General features: G+C 41.7%; 1 protein-coding gene across 3 annotated transcripts in view; it reads left to right on the forward strand.

Annotated features, from left to right (window-relative positions):
* The window catches only part of LOC102450174 (uncharacterized), a 50,479-nt gene that overhangs the window by 18,636 nt on the left and 14,682 nt on the right, over positions 1-17,161 (forward strand). For 2 of the 3 annotated variants that reach the window (XM_075914340.1, XM_075914342.1), the window contains 13 exons: positions 1,663-1,689; positions 3,445-3,471; positions 4,130-4,150; positions 5,602-5,622; positions 6,337-6,369; positions 8,155-8,175; positions 9,230-9,250; positions 10,348-10,368; positions 11,141-11,173; positions 12,740-12,760; positions 13,836-13,856; positions 14,861-14,881; positions 15,540-15,560. In XM_075914340.1, the coding sequence (XP_075770455.1) occupies positions 1,663-1,689; positions 3,445-3,471; positions 4,130-4,150; positions 5,602-5,622; positions 6,337-6,369; positions 8,155-8,175; positions 9,230-9,250; positions 10,348-10,368; positions 11,141-11,173; positions 12,740-12,760; positions 13,836-13,856; positions 14,861-14,881; positions 15,540-15,560 (309 nt within the window). Of the gene's footprint in view, positions 1-664; positions 698-1,662; positions 1,690-3,444; positions 3,472-4,129; positions 4,151-5,601; positions 5,623-6,336; positions 6,370-8,154; positions 8,176-9,229; positions 9,251-10,347; positions 10,369-11,140; positions 11,174-12,739; positions 12,761-13,835; positions 13,857-14,860; positions 14,882-15,539; positions 15,561-17,161 lie in introns of all 3 variants that reach the window. The other variant, XM_075914339.1, reaches the window with a different exon arrangement.

The following is a 17,161-nucleotide window of genomic DNA, read 5'->3' on the forward strand; positions in this document are numbered from 1 at the left end:
AAACTGCCTTTAAGAGGAAAGGGGATCCTAACAGTGTGTTATCTTCCCTACCCATAGCAGTGAACACATCTGCACCAGGCCAACGCTGCTCACACATAGCAGGTGGCATGGGAGATGTGGCCAGTTCCAGTTACTGTTTGAGCCTGAGAGGCAGAATTGGAATGATCACCCTCTGCTTGAGTGTTTAGTCCTCTTAGATCCTGTCAAAAGTGTCCAGCAGACTCCAGCAATAGCACACGTTCTGTTCATTATACATTCTGCTGGGTCTGAACTAAAGATTCTCAGGTTATTTATTTCCTTCTCTGCAATCAATTGTTTTGTGATCCAAGCTGTGCATGAACGCGACAGATGATACCATCCCACATCAATTCCATATGATCTTTAGTGAGTGAAGTTATTACGTTGCAGAAGATTCAGAGAAGTGCCATGGGAATGATTAATGGATTCCAATACATGTCTTACAATAATAGAATTCTGGAATTAAAGAATTTAACTTAATAATGACTGGAGGTGACAAATTCACCTCTATGAGTATGTAGATGGGGAAAAAGTATTTGATAATAGCCTTGTTAATCTGGAAGAGAAAGTTATAGCAAGTTATTTTTGTGTGGGTAGAAATGAGAAATCTACCTTTTTAGTTCCTGAAAAATATTTCATTCCCCAGATAGAGAAATGAAAAGACGTCATGCTGAACCAGGTCAGATTTACCTTTTCCATTCTAATCTATTTGGAAGAGGATTTAAAAAATATATGTTATAGATTACTTTTTGCATTGTTTACTGAGTAAATATGCTTCGATTTCTTGTCAGTTTCGTTCCTCTGTTTGAAGTCCAGTGTAGACAGTAATGACTCATCATTTAACTACATTTTTTGTTTTTAAAATATAAAGTGTTCGTTTTCTAACTCAAAATATATAGTGTGCAGCACTGGGTAACACCACTTTGCATTCTGTTGTGTCTGGTAAAGATTAATGAATACATGGATACGGCAATGATGGTTGAAGCCTGACCTAATTACATTTAATATGGGGAAAGGATAGTCTCACCAAGTTTTGGAGGTAGTCAGGGCTTCCAGTAAGCTATTTTCCCCAAATAGCTACAGTTTCTGCCCTCATTGAGAATACGTAAGAAGTCTAGATGGCTGTGTTGAGTTCTGTTATCTCAGCTGAAGAATAAACTGACGAATTGGAGAGCATTCAGAAAAAAGCCAGAAGAAAAATTACAAGTCTGGAAAGCATGCTTTCTGTTGGTACGCTCCAGGATCTCTATCTGTCTTGGTGAACAAGAGAAATGATTACTTGATCATGCTTTGTAAGCAGCAGAGGGCACTGTTGGCACACAGGATATTGGGCTAGATGGACCATCATATGATCCAATATTGCCTTATTATTTTCTTAAATTGTACATTTTTAAATGTGATGTTAATTTTCCTTTGGAAGAATTTAAAAAGATTGCCCGTCACTGGTCGTTTTAAAATCAAGATTCAGTGGGGGAGCTTTCTAAAACATCTGCTCCAATTCAAGTCTAAAGCTATGTTTCGCATGAGCTTTGATGGGTGTGGTATTCAGTGAGGGGAAGGTATGCATGCATATGTGCATGTATATTCCTGAGAAATATATACATATTTAGCCAATGAACTGTTTATTTTCTTCCCCACATTTAGAAAGAAAAGGAGACCATTCTCCAGCAGGTAAGGTTTCCTGTAGATGTACTTTTTCATTTGCAAGAGAGGTAATTTTTCTTAGAACAATTACATTTCCACTGTTTCTTCAGTAAATATACTTTGCTTTCTTGCCTGTTTCACTGCCTTGCTTTTGGTAACATGCATTAAAATTTCTAAAAGGTACAGAGAATGACTTTCTTGCTTAAATAACGCTGCACCCACCACACGATAACTCCTTCGGCACCTTATTCTCTCTGATCAAGATGAATTGATCACTGCTCATGGTATTTGTAGTTGCACAGGCCCAATAATCATCCCATGATTAGATTCAATATGAGAAAATAGAAGGCATTCTCAACCAAATATGCATATAGTTTCGGCTTCAAAGGGCTAATTTCCCAAAGCTGATGAAAATTATAATAAAATTGACTTTTAAAAGGTTTTTTTTTAAGTATGAATGAAACTAGGATTTCTAAGAAGCCACAATTCAAGAATAACAAAAAGAGGTCAAATTGTGCTCACAGCTCGTCCTAGACCTACTGTAGATGACTGAGAGACTAACCAGATCCTTCATGGTAGTGGGCTGGCCTATCCTGCGGTGGAGGGAGGAGTTCCATGAGGAGTAACGGTAGTTCAGAATAGGAAGCCTAGTCCGAACTACCTAGTACGTGCCACGTGTAGCCGCGGGGCACAGAGTCCGAACTAGCGGACATTTAAAAATGGCGGCGCCCGGCGACATGCAAATGTAGCCCAGGAAATTCAAAAGCCCGGGCTTCATTTGCAACTCTGGTTGACTACATTACCACCCTAGTTCGAACTAGGATGGTAGCCTAGAACTAGTTCGAACTAGGATGGTAGCCATTTGTGTGCCGGAGTCAGCCCGGGGCGCATGATAAGCGCTGCCCCGAGAGCGCCGCCAATTGGCCGCTCGTGCCCCGGGCGCCGGTCCCGGGCACGCGGCGCTTGGGGGGGGCGCCGGGCGCGTAGCACTAGGGGGAGCGCCGGCCTGGGTGCGCGGCGCTTGGGGGGAGGGGGGCGCCGGGCACGTGGCGCTTGGGGGGAGCGCCGGCCCGGGTGAGCGGCGCTTGGGGGGAGGAGGGCGCCGGCCCCGAGCGCCCGGCGCTTAGGAAGAGTGCTGGCCCGGGCGTGCGGCGCTTGGGGGAGGAGGGGGCACCGGCCCCAGGCGTGCGGCATTTGGACGGGGCGCTGGCCCCCCGTGCTTGCAGGGGGGGCCGGCCCCGGGAGCACGACGCTTGCTGGGGGGGCCGCCCCTGAGCACGCGGCTATGGGGGGGGGCTGTCCGCCCCCGGGCGTGCATGTGTCCCCGCCCCCTGGCGCCCGGCAGGCGAACGGCCATGCCCCCTGGCGCCCCGCAGCCTCTAAAGGTTGGGGACCACTGGTCTAGACAGTACTGGGTCCTGCCATGAGGGCAGGGGACTGAATTTGATGACCTCTCAAGGTCCTTTCCAATGCTAGTATTCTATGATTCTATCAACAGACTCAAAGATGTACAGTCAGACATGTGGGATCATTATGTGTCATACCTGTCTCTTTTATTAATTAATAGTTACTAGTTTTATACACACACACACACACACACAAAACAGTGATTTCTTCTGGCCTTAGATTGTGAGATGCATATAGTCTCAACTGCTCCCTCACAACTATTCTCTAATCAGGCAGTACAGCTCTCAATATTTGTTTTAAATTATTTTTAGTTACCTTCCTCTTTGGCTGTATTATGATAAAATGTGCTGTATTAATTAATATACACCTTATCAGTTTCAGAAATTGCAGAAAAGAGAATAAGTAAGTCTGTGTCCTTTTTCCTTTCTGTGCTCTAATGACATGTGAGTGTCTTGATGAATGAAAAGCAAATGGCTGATTCATTATTAGCCACTGCTCCTTTCTTCTGCTTTTGCTGGAGATGTTTCTAAATCTTACTTTGCTAGCAGCATAAGTGAATATTTACTAAATGTCAGCGGTCATGCTCATAGGTTGTTGAAATTTAAATAGACTTTTCCATTATTATTTTGAATCCCACAAGAACCTTAAACCCTTCTACACAGAGACAAAGAATAATAATAATGGGCACTTAAAAGGACTCTGCACTGATATGAAAATGGAATACAGGCTATGATATTATGGGTGGTACTGCACTTTTCACAGCAAATACCATATTATTAAAGGAGCTTCATACCTGCCTCTTTTAATAATTAGTTGTGGTCATGAAGTTTCTTATTACATTTATTAAAAAAAGTAGAATCTTGTCTTTCCATTATCTGGGGGAATGGGCATGAGACAAGATCACAGATCCAATAGTCAGAGAAGGTTCTGTGTCTCTCACCAACAATGGCCCATATTAATACTACTCATTAAGGAAGTAATCCCATTCGCCCCATTCAGTTTGTAGTTAAATGAACATATATTGAACTCTTTTCTCTTTCTCCCCATTTGTCTCCTACAGAGGATCTCGAGGACAAAATGGGTGAGTTTGACTAGTTTACTGAATGGTTACAGTCTACATAACAAAAATACTGGTACTTCTATGTGTTCCAACTTCTCCAGCTATCGCAGGAATATTCTTATATTGTTTGTGTTTAGTGAAGAAGGACAGAGTACATCCTAACAATGTTACTTGCTCTTTTCTTATGTGGCGAAGGATATGTTACAGGGGGAGGGAGGTAGCTGAAGATTAGAAAGCAAAATACTGAGATTAAAAATAAGGTGTCTGTTTTTACCAGTGAAAGTAATTAGCTCTGTGAATAGATCTCCAGATTTAAAGGCGCGTGCTCCATCATTCCAGTTTTTGCAATCAGATTCGATTTTTTTTTCTGAATGATCATCTCTGGTTCAAAACAGTTCTATAGCTTTTGTTCTACCCTCCCCCACCCCACGCCCACACACAATTGTTGACATTAGGTTTGATAATAAATAAAAGTGTTTTTATTGAGTATAAAACATAGGTCTGAAGTGTTTGCAAGCGAAAACAGACACATGAAAGTAAATTATTAGTGTAAAATAAACAAAACGTACCAGTTACCCCAATACTGTACACTAAGATAAAATGTTACAAAATACATTTTGGACCTTTCTCCTTATTTCAGGTAAAATCCTTCAAGTCAAGGCTGATCTCTCCTCTCTTTACAGATTTTTGTGAATTTGGTGTATTATTTTACATTAGAGGAGTAGAAATTCCCCAGCGGGGTAGTCTTTTTTTCCATTCATCCCATCCCAATGAAAAAATATCACATTCAAGATGGATTTCAGCACCAGGTGGCATGGTCACATGTCTTTGTACAGTCAACCATAGTATATGGGAAAAGCAAAGACATTTACAAATTAAAAGTTTTGCCTGTTACAGACTAACTCAGCTACCCTTCTGAAGTCTTCATGAGAATACCCAGTATTAATAGAATCGATTCCCAGTTTGTAGTCCTAGTATCAGAGGGGTATCAATGTTAGTCTGAATCTGCCAAAACAATGAAAAGTCCTGTGGCATCTTGTATACTAACAAATCTGATGCATCTGACGAAGTGGGTCTTTGCCCACAAAAGCTTATACTCCAATACATCTGTTAGGCTATAAGGTGCCACTGGACTTCTCGTTGGTTTAATATCCCTAACTTCTCATAAAAGAATGATACACCCACATAGTTAAGTTAAGTATATTTATATTCAAAATATATTTTCACAAATATGAGCATTACAATCAGAAGCCCACCTTCTTATCTATAACAATTTATTGAGCTACACTGCAAATTAGTGGTAAGAAGAATGTCATGAAATCCCAGCCCTATGCATTGAATGGCTCATAAAGGCTCTGTGAGACTTACTATTTAGTAGTTATGGTATTTAAAACGATCCTATTCCATCCAGGCAGTCTGTACACAAATGGCACAAAGTGATTTTTTTTCTTCTCTCCCTTGAATTTTTTCAGAGAAATTTCAAGAGAAGATGGGTGAGTTTGTCGAGGTTACCAAACGCTGACACTCAAAAAGCCACATCCTTTATTCTCTGTGTGGTTTCATGAAGTTCCATAAGCAGCAGGAACACTGTCATATGTTGACATGGCATGGAGGTCTGGGGAGATAAGGGGCAAACCAAGAGGTTTTTGGAGCTCTTGTGCATCATGGAGCTGAGCTCTCAGCAGCACCCTGCAAAAAATATCTAAGGGAGAAGATCAAGGGCTGTCTGAGTCTATGAACTGAGCTCTGGATGCAGATGGCTGCAAGACAGAGGCTATGTCTAGACTACAGGGTTTTTTACACAAAAGCGACCATTTTTACGCAAAAACGTGCAGCGAGTCCACACCTAAAGCACATTTTTGTGCAAGAAAATATACAATAGAAGGGCAGAACAGAAGGCTTTTTGCGCTATAGGTAATCCACCTTCTAGGAGGAATAACTCCTTTTTGAGCAAGAGTTCTTGAGCAAAAAGACGTGTTAGGATGGCATTGAAACAATTTACAATGTTTCATGGCAGATTATATATTATTGATCATTTAAAAAGAATGATTGTGTGGTTTTGCTTAGAAAATCAGCTGTAAATGAATTGAAAACTTGTGTGTCGTGACAATTTGTCATTGTTAGGTTTGGTGATGGTAAGATGTTTTTGTGTAGATAGAACTGAGAAAAACACCCATTTAGTTACTGAAAAATGTTTTATTCCCCAGATACAGAAAAGAAAAGAGGTCATGCTGAACTAGGTAAGATTTAACTTGTCCACCCTAGTGCATTTGAAAGAGGATTTTTTTAAAAATTTATTTTACAGTTTACTTTTGCATTATTTCCTGACTAAATCTGGTTTGATTTCATGCCACTTTAGTGCCTCTGCTTGAAGTCCAGTGCAGACGGTAATGACACAACATTTAACACCATTATCTGTTTATAAAATGAAATAGTAATGGTTTTCATGCTCAAAAGGCATTGCACCCAGCCCTTATAGCCGTGTTTTGAATGCTGTTGAGACTGGTAAAGATCAATGAATCTGTTAACACGGCAATGATGGTTGAGGCTTGAGCTAATTACTTTTACTATGGGAAAACGGCAGTCTCACCGGCTAAGTCTAGACTGGCATGATTTTCCGGAAATACTTTTAATGGAAAAGTTCCCCGATAAAAGCATTTTCGGAAAAGTGCATCTAGATTGGCAGGACATTTTTCTGAAAAAGCACTTTTTGCGGAAATGCGTCTGTGGCCAATCTAGACGCACTTTTCTGCAAAAAAGCCCCGATCGCCATTTTCGTGATCGGGTCTTTTTTGCGGAAAACAAATCTCTGCTGTCTACACTGGCCCTTTTGCGCAAAAGTTTTTCGGAAAAAGACTTTTGCCTGAACGGGAGCAGCATAATATTTCCGCAAAAACACTGACAATCTTACATGAGATCGTCAGTGCTTTTGCGGAAATTCAAGTGGCCAGTGTAGACAGCTGGCAAGTTTTCCCAGAAAAGCGGCTAATTTTCCGGAAAAACTGACCAGTCTAGACACAGCCGCCAAGTTTTGCAGGTAGTCATGGATTCCAACGAGCTACTTCCCCAAAATATTACCTGTTTCTGCCACCTGTCGGAATATGCAACAAGTCTAGATGACAACTAGAAGAGTCGGTAAAGACTCTGTCCCCATCACCAGTTATGGCCCACATTTATGGTAGTGCCTGAAGAAAGCATCCAATTCACCATCTGATTTTTGACCAGAATGGGCAAACTACAACCTGCAGGAGAGATGAAGCCTGACAAAACACCTGATGCAGCCTGCAGACTCAGTGGGGCCCTTAGCCCAGGTCCCTGCATTCGCCCATACCCGCTTGTTGCTCAGAGCAGCTATCTGAATTCTGTGAGTTGAGACGGGAGGGAGGCTTCCTACACTGTAGCCACTAACAACACAATCGTTCAGTTCTATTGGTCAGTTTCTGGACAATGGGAGCTGCCTTTTTACAGGACAGGCAGTCAGTAAATGAACCCTTCTCCCTTCCTCTGAGCTCACAGCTGCTAGGTAGGACTGCTGGTCAGGAGCCACCCAAGTAAGTGCCTGCTTCTGTCCCCCTCACCCAGCTCTCTGCCCTTTTTTGTACACGTACCTATTCCCAACTCTATACCTCCTTCTGCAACCTAGTCTCCTGTTCCAGCTGATAATACCCTCCTTGGCTGAAACTCACTCCTAGGTCCCTTTACCCAATCCTTTACTGGAAGATTCCTTCTGTACCCAGCCTCCATCCCAAACCCTCCTCCTCCTTTATTAATATCAGAGTAAGCTTCAGCCCCTGACCACTTCCGAAAGTCTTGTTGAGACCCCATAAAAAATTATCACCCACCCTTCTGTTGGATTTTGCTGTCCTCACACAGCTTTGAAGGACCTTTACAGGGGAACACTGCATTTCCGCTGATGGAATACATTTCTGCATCCACATCTGGAAGCACAATGTACAGATCATGCAGCTTCTTAGCTCTTCCATGACAATAGTTTCCATCGATAATATAAATATTTTTTTTCACAGAAAACTTGCAAAAAAGAATAGGTAAGTGTGTCGTTTTTACCTTGAAGATCTTGAGTTACTCACAAGCCTTTTACAATACAAAGAGGAAAGATTTATGGCGAAAGTACTCCCTTCTCTCCTCACATTCTCCTGGACTGGCAACAGCCCTTAGGATTGTGTACCACATGTGTGTTGTACTGCTCCAAGTTGTTTCATTTGCAAACTGTTCTCTGCATTGCTGTCCAAATGTCTCCAAGAATATGAGCTCTACTAATACATCTTCAGAGAACAGCTAAGTCAATTCAGCATTGTTGCTGATGACTATGAAAAATCCTCACCGTAAATGATGTAGTGTAGCCAACCTAACCTCTGGTATAGACGGTGCCAGGTTCATGTGTCATTAACCCCTCTACTGCCCGTCTGATGGTTGGATTAACTGTATTTTCAAGAGAGCCCTTTCCACCACCAGAGGGGGAGTGACTGCACTGAAGTACTGTAGAGAACTGCTCATGTATAGACAACCCCACAGTAAACCTAGTAGGCAGGCAGGAAAGGAATGTGGGTATGAAAATAATTCTTCATGACACTGAAAATGAACCATCACATGTTGACTAAAGTGAGTCATTTCAATGCTTCTGTCATGGCAGGGATCATTTTAAGTGAGGAATGAACTGGCTGTAACCACTAGAATTTGTCGAAAAATTGAGAAGGGAGGAATCTTTAAAAAATCTTCTCTAGTTTAAACAGGAACTATTTCAGGGCATTTCTCTCCCCTGTGATACGAGGGAGATCAGATAAGATGATCATAGTGGCCACCTCCCTCTTTGGAGTCTGAGTTAGTATTTACTCATTTTGGCAACAATTTGTAAACGTGAAGATACTAGGCAATTAAAAATATATTAGAATCTATTCTTTCATCCACATAAACATATAGGCATAAAATTTCAGTCCTATTTTCGAATGGCTGAGGGAGGCTCTGAGAAGTTAAAAAACAGCTTATGCTCGTATTCAAGTGATTGAATTCCATAACCCCAATTTGCATAGAAATGGGAAGAGACTGAATTTTTCCCTCCTTCTCTCCATTGTATTTTTGCAGAGCAACTTCACAAGGAAATTGGTGAGTATGCCTATTTCCCTGGCCACATTTACAGAACTTTGGGAGAGTGCAAAGAAGAGGATCCAAACCAGGAGCCTCTGTGAATCATGGAGATGAGCCCTCCCCTAGTCTCTGCACAGCACCCGAGAGGGGGAGGATGAAGGGCAGTCTGAGCATGGGCACAGCTGCCAGCTCCATGCACTGAAGAGAAATGCTCTGGGGGCAGGAGGACAGAACTGCTAGATCTGTGACTGAGCTATAAGAGCTGAGGCCATGCAGACACCCCACACTGCCGAAAGGACATACAGAAAACAGTGTCCCCCAGGCCTGGATACCACCTCCTCTGCAGAGCTCCCAAGATTCCTGTCTCCCCTAACTGTATGAAAAAGGTCTCATGAGGCTCTACTGTCACTTACCAGGATTTTGAATCCCTTTAATGCCTCATTTCACTGAATTTCACAACAATAGGTGCTAGTGAAAGTACTGAAGAAACGTTTAAAATGCTGTCAGTATTGGCTTCCTTACATCTGTGAAGAGTAAGGACTTAGGTCAGTGAAAACCTACGTAAACCCTTGCTGTTACCCTCCACTCCTATTACTCGGATATATGCTGAGTAGGTCACTTCTGCTGTCTCTCCTCCCTCTCCTGGGCTGCCTATGAGAGGGAAGGGCATCCAGATAGTCCATTTTCATCCTCAGCCATAGCAGGGAATGCAGCCGCTCCAGGCAAGCACATTACATCTCCCCACACTGCTAACCCATAGTGGATTTCTCCCTGTTGTATGTCTGAATCTGTGGGGAAGGACAGAACCACTGACATATTGGCTACTACAAGTCTGTCCCCAAACAATTCATTAGCCACCAGTAGAGAGCCAAAGCTAATTCTACACCAATGTCTGCTAGTGATGTTCAATCACCTAAACTCTGAACCATCATTACCATGAATTATTCCAGTTATCTAGTTATCAAGTTGTCTTGAACTCTTTTAACTGAAAGTCAAAATGGGTTTTGCACAATGTAATTCAGTTACCTAGTATCTGTACATCTGAGGTATCAGAGAAAACACTGAAGAAGTGTTTAAAAGGTGTTGTTATTGATGTAGTCTTTTCTTTCCTCCAGCTGATTTGAGGAATCTGTTAGGTGAGTGATGACCCATGTACAGATGTGATATTGTCCTTTCTTGCATTGTTTATATCTCTGGGTAAAGGACCCATTTCTCTAGTCTCTCTTCTCTTTCTCAGACTGCCTTTAAGAGTGACAGGGATCCTGACTGTGTGTTATCTTCCCTATCCATAGCAGGGAGCACATCTGCTCCAGGACAGAACTGCTCACACATAGCAGGCGGCATGGGAAATGTGGCCTGTTTCCTGTTATCTGTTTGAGCCTGAGAGCCAGAATTGGGAATATGACCATTTGCTTGAGCTTTTACTCCTCTTAGATCCTGTCAAAAATGTTCAGCAGACTCCAGTAATAGCACATGTTCTGTTCAAAAGGGATTATACATTCTGCTGGGTCTGAACTAAATATTCTCAGGTTATTTTGTTCCTTCCCTGCAATTAATTGTTTTGTGATCCAAGCTGTGCATGAATACGACAGATGATACCATCCTACATCAATTCCATATGATCTTTAGTGAGTGAAGTTATTAAATTGCAGAAGGTTCAGAGAACAGCCATGGGAATCATTAATGGATTCCAATACATGTCTTAGAATAATAGAATTCTGGAATTAAAGAATTTAACTTTATAATGACTGGAGGGGACTAATTAACTTCTATGAGTATGTACATGGGGAACAAGTATTTGATAATAGCCTCCTTAATCTGGAAGAGAAAGGAATAGCAGGATATTTTTATGTGGGCAGACCTGAGAAATACATCTATTTAGTTACTGAAAAATGTTTCATTCCCCAGACACAGAAAGGAAAAAAGGTCATGCTGAAACAGGTAAGATTTTCCTTGTCCATCTAATCTTTTTGAAGGAGGATTTTTAAACAACAAAATATTGTATAGCTTAATTTTGCATTGTTTACTGAGTAAACATGCTTTGATTTCTCGCCAGTTTCATTCCTCTGTTTGAGTCCAGTGTAGACAGTAATGACAGAACATTTAACTACATTTTTTGTTTTTAAAATATGCAAGTGATGATTTTCTAGCTCAAAAGGCATTGTGCCCAGTACATGGTAACTCTGCTCTGCATGCTGTTGTGACTGGTAAACATGAATGAATTAGCGGATACGGCAATGATGTTTGAAGCCTGATCTAATTACATTTAATATGGGAAAGGGACAGTCTCACCAAATTTTGCAGATAATCAGGGCTTCCAATGAGCTATTCTCCAAAATATCTCCTTTTTCTGCCCTCAATGGGAATATGCAACGTGTCTAGATGACAACTAGAACAGTTGGTAAAGGCTCTGTGCCTGACATTACTTAAGGCCCATATCATTGGTACTGACAAAAGAAAGGATTCCATTTACCCTGTAGTTTTTGGCCAGGGTAGGCAAAATACAGCCTGCAGGACAGATCCAGCCTGCCAAAGCACCTGATCCAGCCTTCAGTCAAGGTGGGATCCTCAACCCAGATCCCTGCCTACTCTGCACCTGCTTGCTGCTTGGAGCATCTATCTGAATTCTGCAAGATCAGAAGAGAGGGGGGCTTCATATACTGTAGCTGCCACCAGCACAAAGTTTCAGTTCCAGTGGTCAGTTGCAAGAGAGGCAGTCTGTAAATGAACCCTCCTCCCTCCTTCTGAGCTCACAGCATTCAGAGAGGGCATGGTCCCTCAGACATATTCTGGCTGCAGAAGCTGTGAGGCTGGGCTGTGCTCAGGAGCCGCCCAAGTTAGTGCCTCTCAACTAGAGCCTGCTTTTCTCCCCTTCACCCAGCCCTCTGCCCCTCTCTTGCACCTACACCTATCCTGAACCTGTTCTCTAGCTCTAAACCTCCTCCTATCCTCACAACTGAACCTTTTACTCCCACTCACAACCCAAATCCTGCATTCCAGCCACACGTCACAATCCTGTCCCAGACTTTTCGCATCTTCCTACATCGCTCCTCCAGGACAAAATCCTCTTCTGTACCTACATTTACTCCTTATCCTATACCTCCTTGCACCTTCAGTCTCCTGCTCTAGCTCGCAACCCCCTCCTTTACGAAAACTCCCTCCTCTCCAAAACCCTTTCTCCAATCCCTTACTGCAAGCTCCATTCTGCACTCAGCTTCCATCCCAGACTCTGCTCCTCCTCCATTAATCCAAAGAAACTGCAGTCCTTGACCACTTCCCAAATTCTTGTTATGACACCCATCAAACATTATCACTCACCTTTTGTTAGACTATGCTGCCCTCACACAGCTTCGAAGGAGATTTACAGCTGCATATTACATGTCTGCTGATGGAAGACGTGTCTGCGTCCAGACCTGGAAACACAATTTACAAATCATGTAACTTCTTAGCTCTTCCATAACAAACATGTCCATCAATAATATAAATCATGTATTTGTTTTTTCACAGTAATCCTGCAAAGGAGAATAGGTAAGTCTCTTGTTTTTCCCTTGAAATTCTTCAAATGTGCACAAGTCTTTTACAATGGAAAGAGGAAACATTTAGGGCTAAAATGCTCCCTTCTGTGCTGACATTCTGTGGGATTGGAAACAGCACACAGGACTGCATCCCACATCTGTGTTGTACTGCTCCCGTTTGTTTAATTTGAAAATTGTTCTCCATGTTGCTATCCAATTGTGCCCAAGAATATCAGCCTTCCCAACACATCTGCAATGAAATTGTAAGTCAATTCAGAGTGGTGCCTGAGGGCTATGAAAAATTCAAATGGCAAACATGGAGGATAGCCAACCCAACCTCTGGTGTAGACAGTGTCAGGTTCATGGACATATTCTGACATCAACCTAGCTACTGCCCCTCTGGCAGGTGGATTTTCTATATTGTCAAGAGAGCGCTTTCCACTACCAGAGTGGGAATGACTGCACTGAAGAGCTGTAGAGAAGTGCTCACGTGTAGACAGGCCTACGGTAAACCTAACAGGCAGGCAGGCAGGCAGGCAGGCAGGGAATGTGGGTATGGAAACGATTCCTCCTGAAACTGAAAAAGGACCATCACACATTGACTAATGTGTTTCATTTCACTGCTTCTTTCATGGAAGATATCATTGTAAATTAGGTATGAGCTGGCTATAACCACTAGCATTGGTCAAAAAATGGGGAAGGGAGGAGACTGTAAACTATCTGCTCTAGTCCAAACAGGAACTTTTTCATGGCATTCCTCTCCCCTGTGTTCAGCAGGAGATCAGACAAGACAGTGATGGTGGCCCCTTCTCATCATGGAGATTAGGAGGCAGTATTTACGCATTTTGGCAACTATTTGCCAACATGAAGATACTAGGCCAATAAAAATATAGAAGAATCTATTATTTCGTCTATGTAGGCAGATGTGCATCAGATTTCAGCCCTATTTTCCAATGGTTGAGGGAAGCTTTGTGACATTAACAAACCAGTTGACTTTGTCTAGAAAGATCCTTTTCCGTAACCCCAATTTGCACAGAAATGAGAAGAGATTGAATTTTTCCTTCTTTCTCTCCATTGTATTTTTGCAGAGCAATTTGAAGAGGAAATGGGTGAGCATGTCTTGTTACCTGGCCACATTTACACAGTTTTGGGAGAGAGCAAAGAAGAGGATCCCAACCAGAAGTCCCTGGAGCCCCTGTTCATCAGGAGCTCATTCCTCCAATGGTCCTTGTACAGCATCTCAGAGGGGAGAGAATGAAGGGCAGTCTAACAATGGGCACAGCTGCCCACTCCATGCACTGGATAGAAATGCTGCCTGGCAGAGCTCTGGAGGCAGGAGACAGGAGGACAGAATTGCTAGAGCTGTGCCTGAGATGCAAGAGCTTAGTCCATGCAGACACACCACACAGCCACAGGAACACGGAGAAAACAGTGTCCCCTCTCACAGAGTTCCCAAGATTCCTCTTCTCGCCACCTATATAAAAAAAGTGTTATGAGGCTCTGCCGGCTCTGACCAGGGTTTCAAATCCCTTTAATGCAACATTTTGTTGAATTTCACAGTAATATGTGCTAGGGAATGTACCAAAGAATGGTTTAAAATGCTGTCGGCATTGGCTTTGATTACAGATGTGGTGAATTAGGACTTAGGTCAATGATGGCCTATGTACACCATTGCTATGGCCCTCCACATCAATTACTTGGATATTTGCCAAGAGGGGGGCTCTTTTCCTGTCTCTCCTCTGTCTCTTGGCTGCCTCTGGTAGGGAAGTGGATCCTGACTGTACATTTTCATCCTTAGCCTTAGCAGGTAATGCAGCTGCTCCAGACAGACACACTGTATCTCTCCACACTGCTCACCAATTGTGGCTTTCTATCTGTTGTACATCTGAATCTGTGGGGAAGAATAGAGCCACTGACATGTTGGCCGCTCCGGGTCATGCTCAAAACTCTTCATTAGTCGCCATTGGAAAGCCAAAGCACATTTTACACCAATATCTGTTAGTGATGTTCAGTCACCCAAACTTTAATCATCATTACCACAAATTATTTCAGCTATCTAATTATCAAGTTGCCTTGCTCTTTTTTAACTTAAAGTCAACATTTTCATTTTTAGAAAACTGGGAGAAGAAAATAAGTAAGTCTGTGTCCATTTTTTCTTCTTTTCACTCTAATGACATGTGAGTGTCTTGAATCAGGAAAAGTAAATGGCTCATTCTTTATTAACCACTGCTCCTTTCTTCTGCTTATGCTGGAGATGTTTTTAAATCTTACTTTGCTAGCACCATAGGTGAATATTTGTTATATGTCCGCAGTCAAGTTGTTGAAATTTAAATAGACTTTCCCATTATTATTTTGAATCCCACAAGAACCTTAAACCCTTGTACACAGAGACAAAGAATAATCGATAATGAGCAAGTAAAAGGACTCTGCACTGATATGGAAACAGAATACAGGCTGTGATATCAGGAGTGTTACTGCACATTTCCCAGCAGATACTACGTATTAAAGGAGATTCATTTGTCTTACTTGCCTCTTTTAATAATTAGTTGTGGTCGTGAAGTTTATTATTTCATTTATTAAAAAAATAGAATCTTGTCTTTCCGCTATGTAGGGGAATGGGCATGAGACAACATCACAGATCCAATAGTCAGAGAAGGTTCTGTGCCTCTCACCAACCATGGCCCATATTTATAGTACTCATTAAAGAAATAATCCTATTCGCCCCATTCAGTTTGTAGCTAAATGAACATTCATTGAACTCTTTTCTGCTTCTCCCCATTTGTCTCTTACAGAGGATCTCAAGGATAAAATGGGTGAGTTTGACTAGTTTACTGAATGGTTACAGTCTACATAACAAAAATTGCTCCAACTTCTCCAGGGATATTCTTATATTGCTTGTGTTCAGTGAAGAGGGACAAAGTACATCCTACCAATGTTACTGGCTCTCTTCTTTGTCTCTTTAGAAAAAAAAAGTTGCCAAGGCTATATTACAGGGGGGTGGTGACTGAAGATGAGGAAGCGAAATACTGAGATTACAAATAAGGTGTCAGATTTACCAGTGAGAGTAATTAGATCTGAGAACACATAAACAAAGTGTTTGCTCCACCATTCCAGTTTTTGCAATCAGATTTGATTGTTTTCTTAATGATGAGCTCTCGTTCAAAACAGTTCTATAGCTTTTGTTTTACCTAATTGTTTACATTAGGTTTAATAATAAATAAAAGTTTTTATTGAGTATAAAAAGTAGGACTGAAGTGATTGCAGGTTAAAACAGACAGATGAAAGTAAATTACTAGTGTAAAATATACAAAGCACACCAGTTACCCCTAATAAACTAAGATAATATGTCACAAATAATATTTTGGACCCTACTCCTTATTTCAGGTAAAATCCTTCAAGTGACGACTGATCTTTCCTCTGGCCAGGGTATAAGAGTTTCTTGTCTATTATCTTACAGTGGAGGAGGCAATTTCAAGAGCCAGATGAAGATGATCATTGATGGCTTCCCATCTCTTAAATAGAATTTCCCTAGAAAGGAAGTCTTTTTTTCCATTTTCCCCATCCCAATGGAAAAAAAATTCACATTCAAGATGGATTCCAGCACCAGGTGGCGAGGTCACATGTCTTTGTAGAGTCAGCCACAGTTTATGGGAAAAACAAAGCCATTTAGAAATCATTGTCTTGAATGACCAGGATATTAAATTCCTTAAATACCACTAACAGCTTTCATTGGAAAAACCAAAAAAACAAAGAATAGTCTTTCAGTACCTTAAAGACTAACAAAACATTTAGATGGCATTATGAGCTTTTGTGGGTACAATCCACTTCTTCAGATAAATGGAGGTTTTTTTAATTTTTTTATTGATTTTTAAGTTTAACCAGTTGCAGACTAACTCAGCTACCCTTTTGAAGCTTTCATTAGAATACCTAGAATTAAAAAATGGATTGCCACTTAATATTCCTAATGTCAGAGGGGTAGCCATGTTAGTCTGAATCTGCAAAAACAATGAGAAGTCCTATGGCATCTTAGGGTGTTTCTAGACAAAAGGGTTTTGTCGACAAAAGTCCACTTTTGTCGACAAAACTATACCTACGTCTACACTGCCGCTGAGTTCTGTCAACATAACGTCGACAGAACTCAGCAGTTTTGTCGACGGCTGTAAACCTCATTCTATGAGGAATAATGCCTTTTGTCGACAGAGTTCTGTCGACAGAAGGCGTTATTGCATCTACACTGTCCTTTGCGTCTACACTGTCATGTCGACAAAGCGGCTTGCTTTGTCGACAGAACTGGATGTAGTCTAGATGCTCTTTGTTGACAGAAGCTTTGTCGACAGTATCTGTCGACAAAGCTTCTGTCGACAAAAGCCTGTAGTCTAGACGTACCTTAGAGACTAACAAATAAATCTGTGCT

This window comes from Pelodiscus sinensis, chromosome 33 (assembly GCF_049634645.1).
Source record: "Pelodiscus sinensis isolate JC-2024 chromosome 33, ASM4963464v1, whole genome shotgun sequence".
In the NCBI taxonomy this organism is placed as follows: Eukaryota; Metazoa; Chordata; order Testudines; family Trionychidae; genus Pelodiscus; species Pelodiscus sinensis.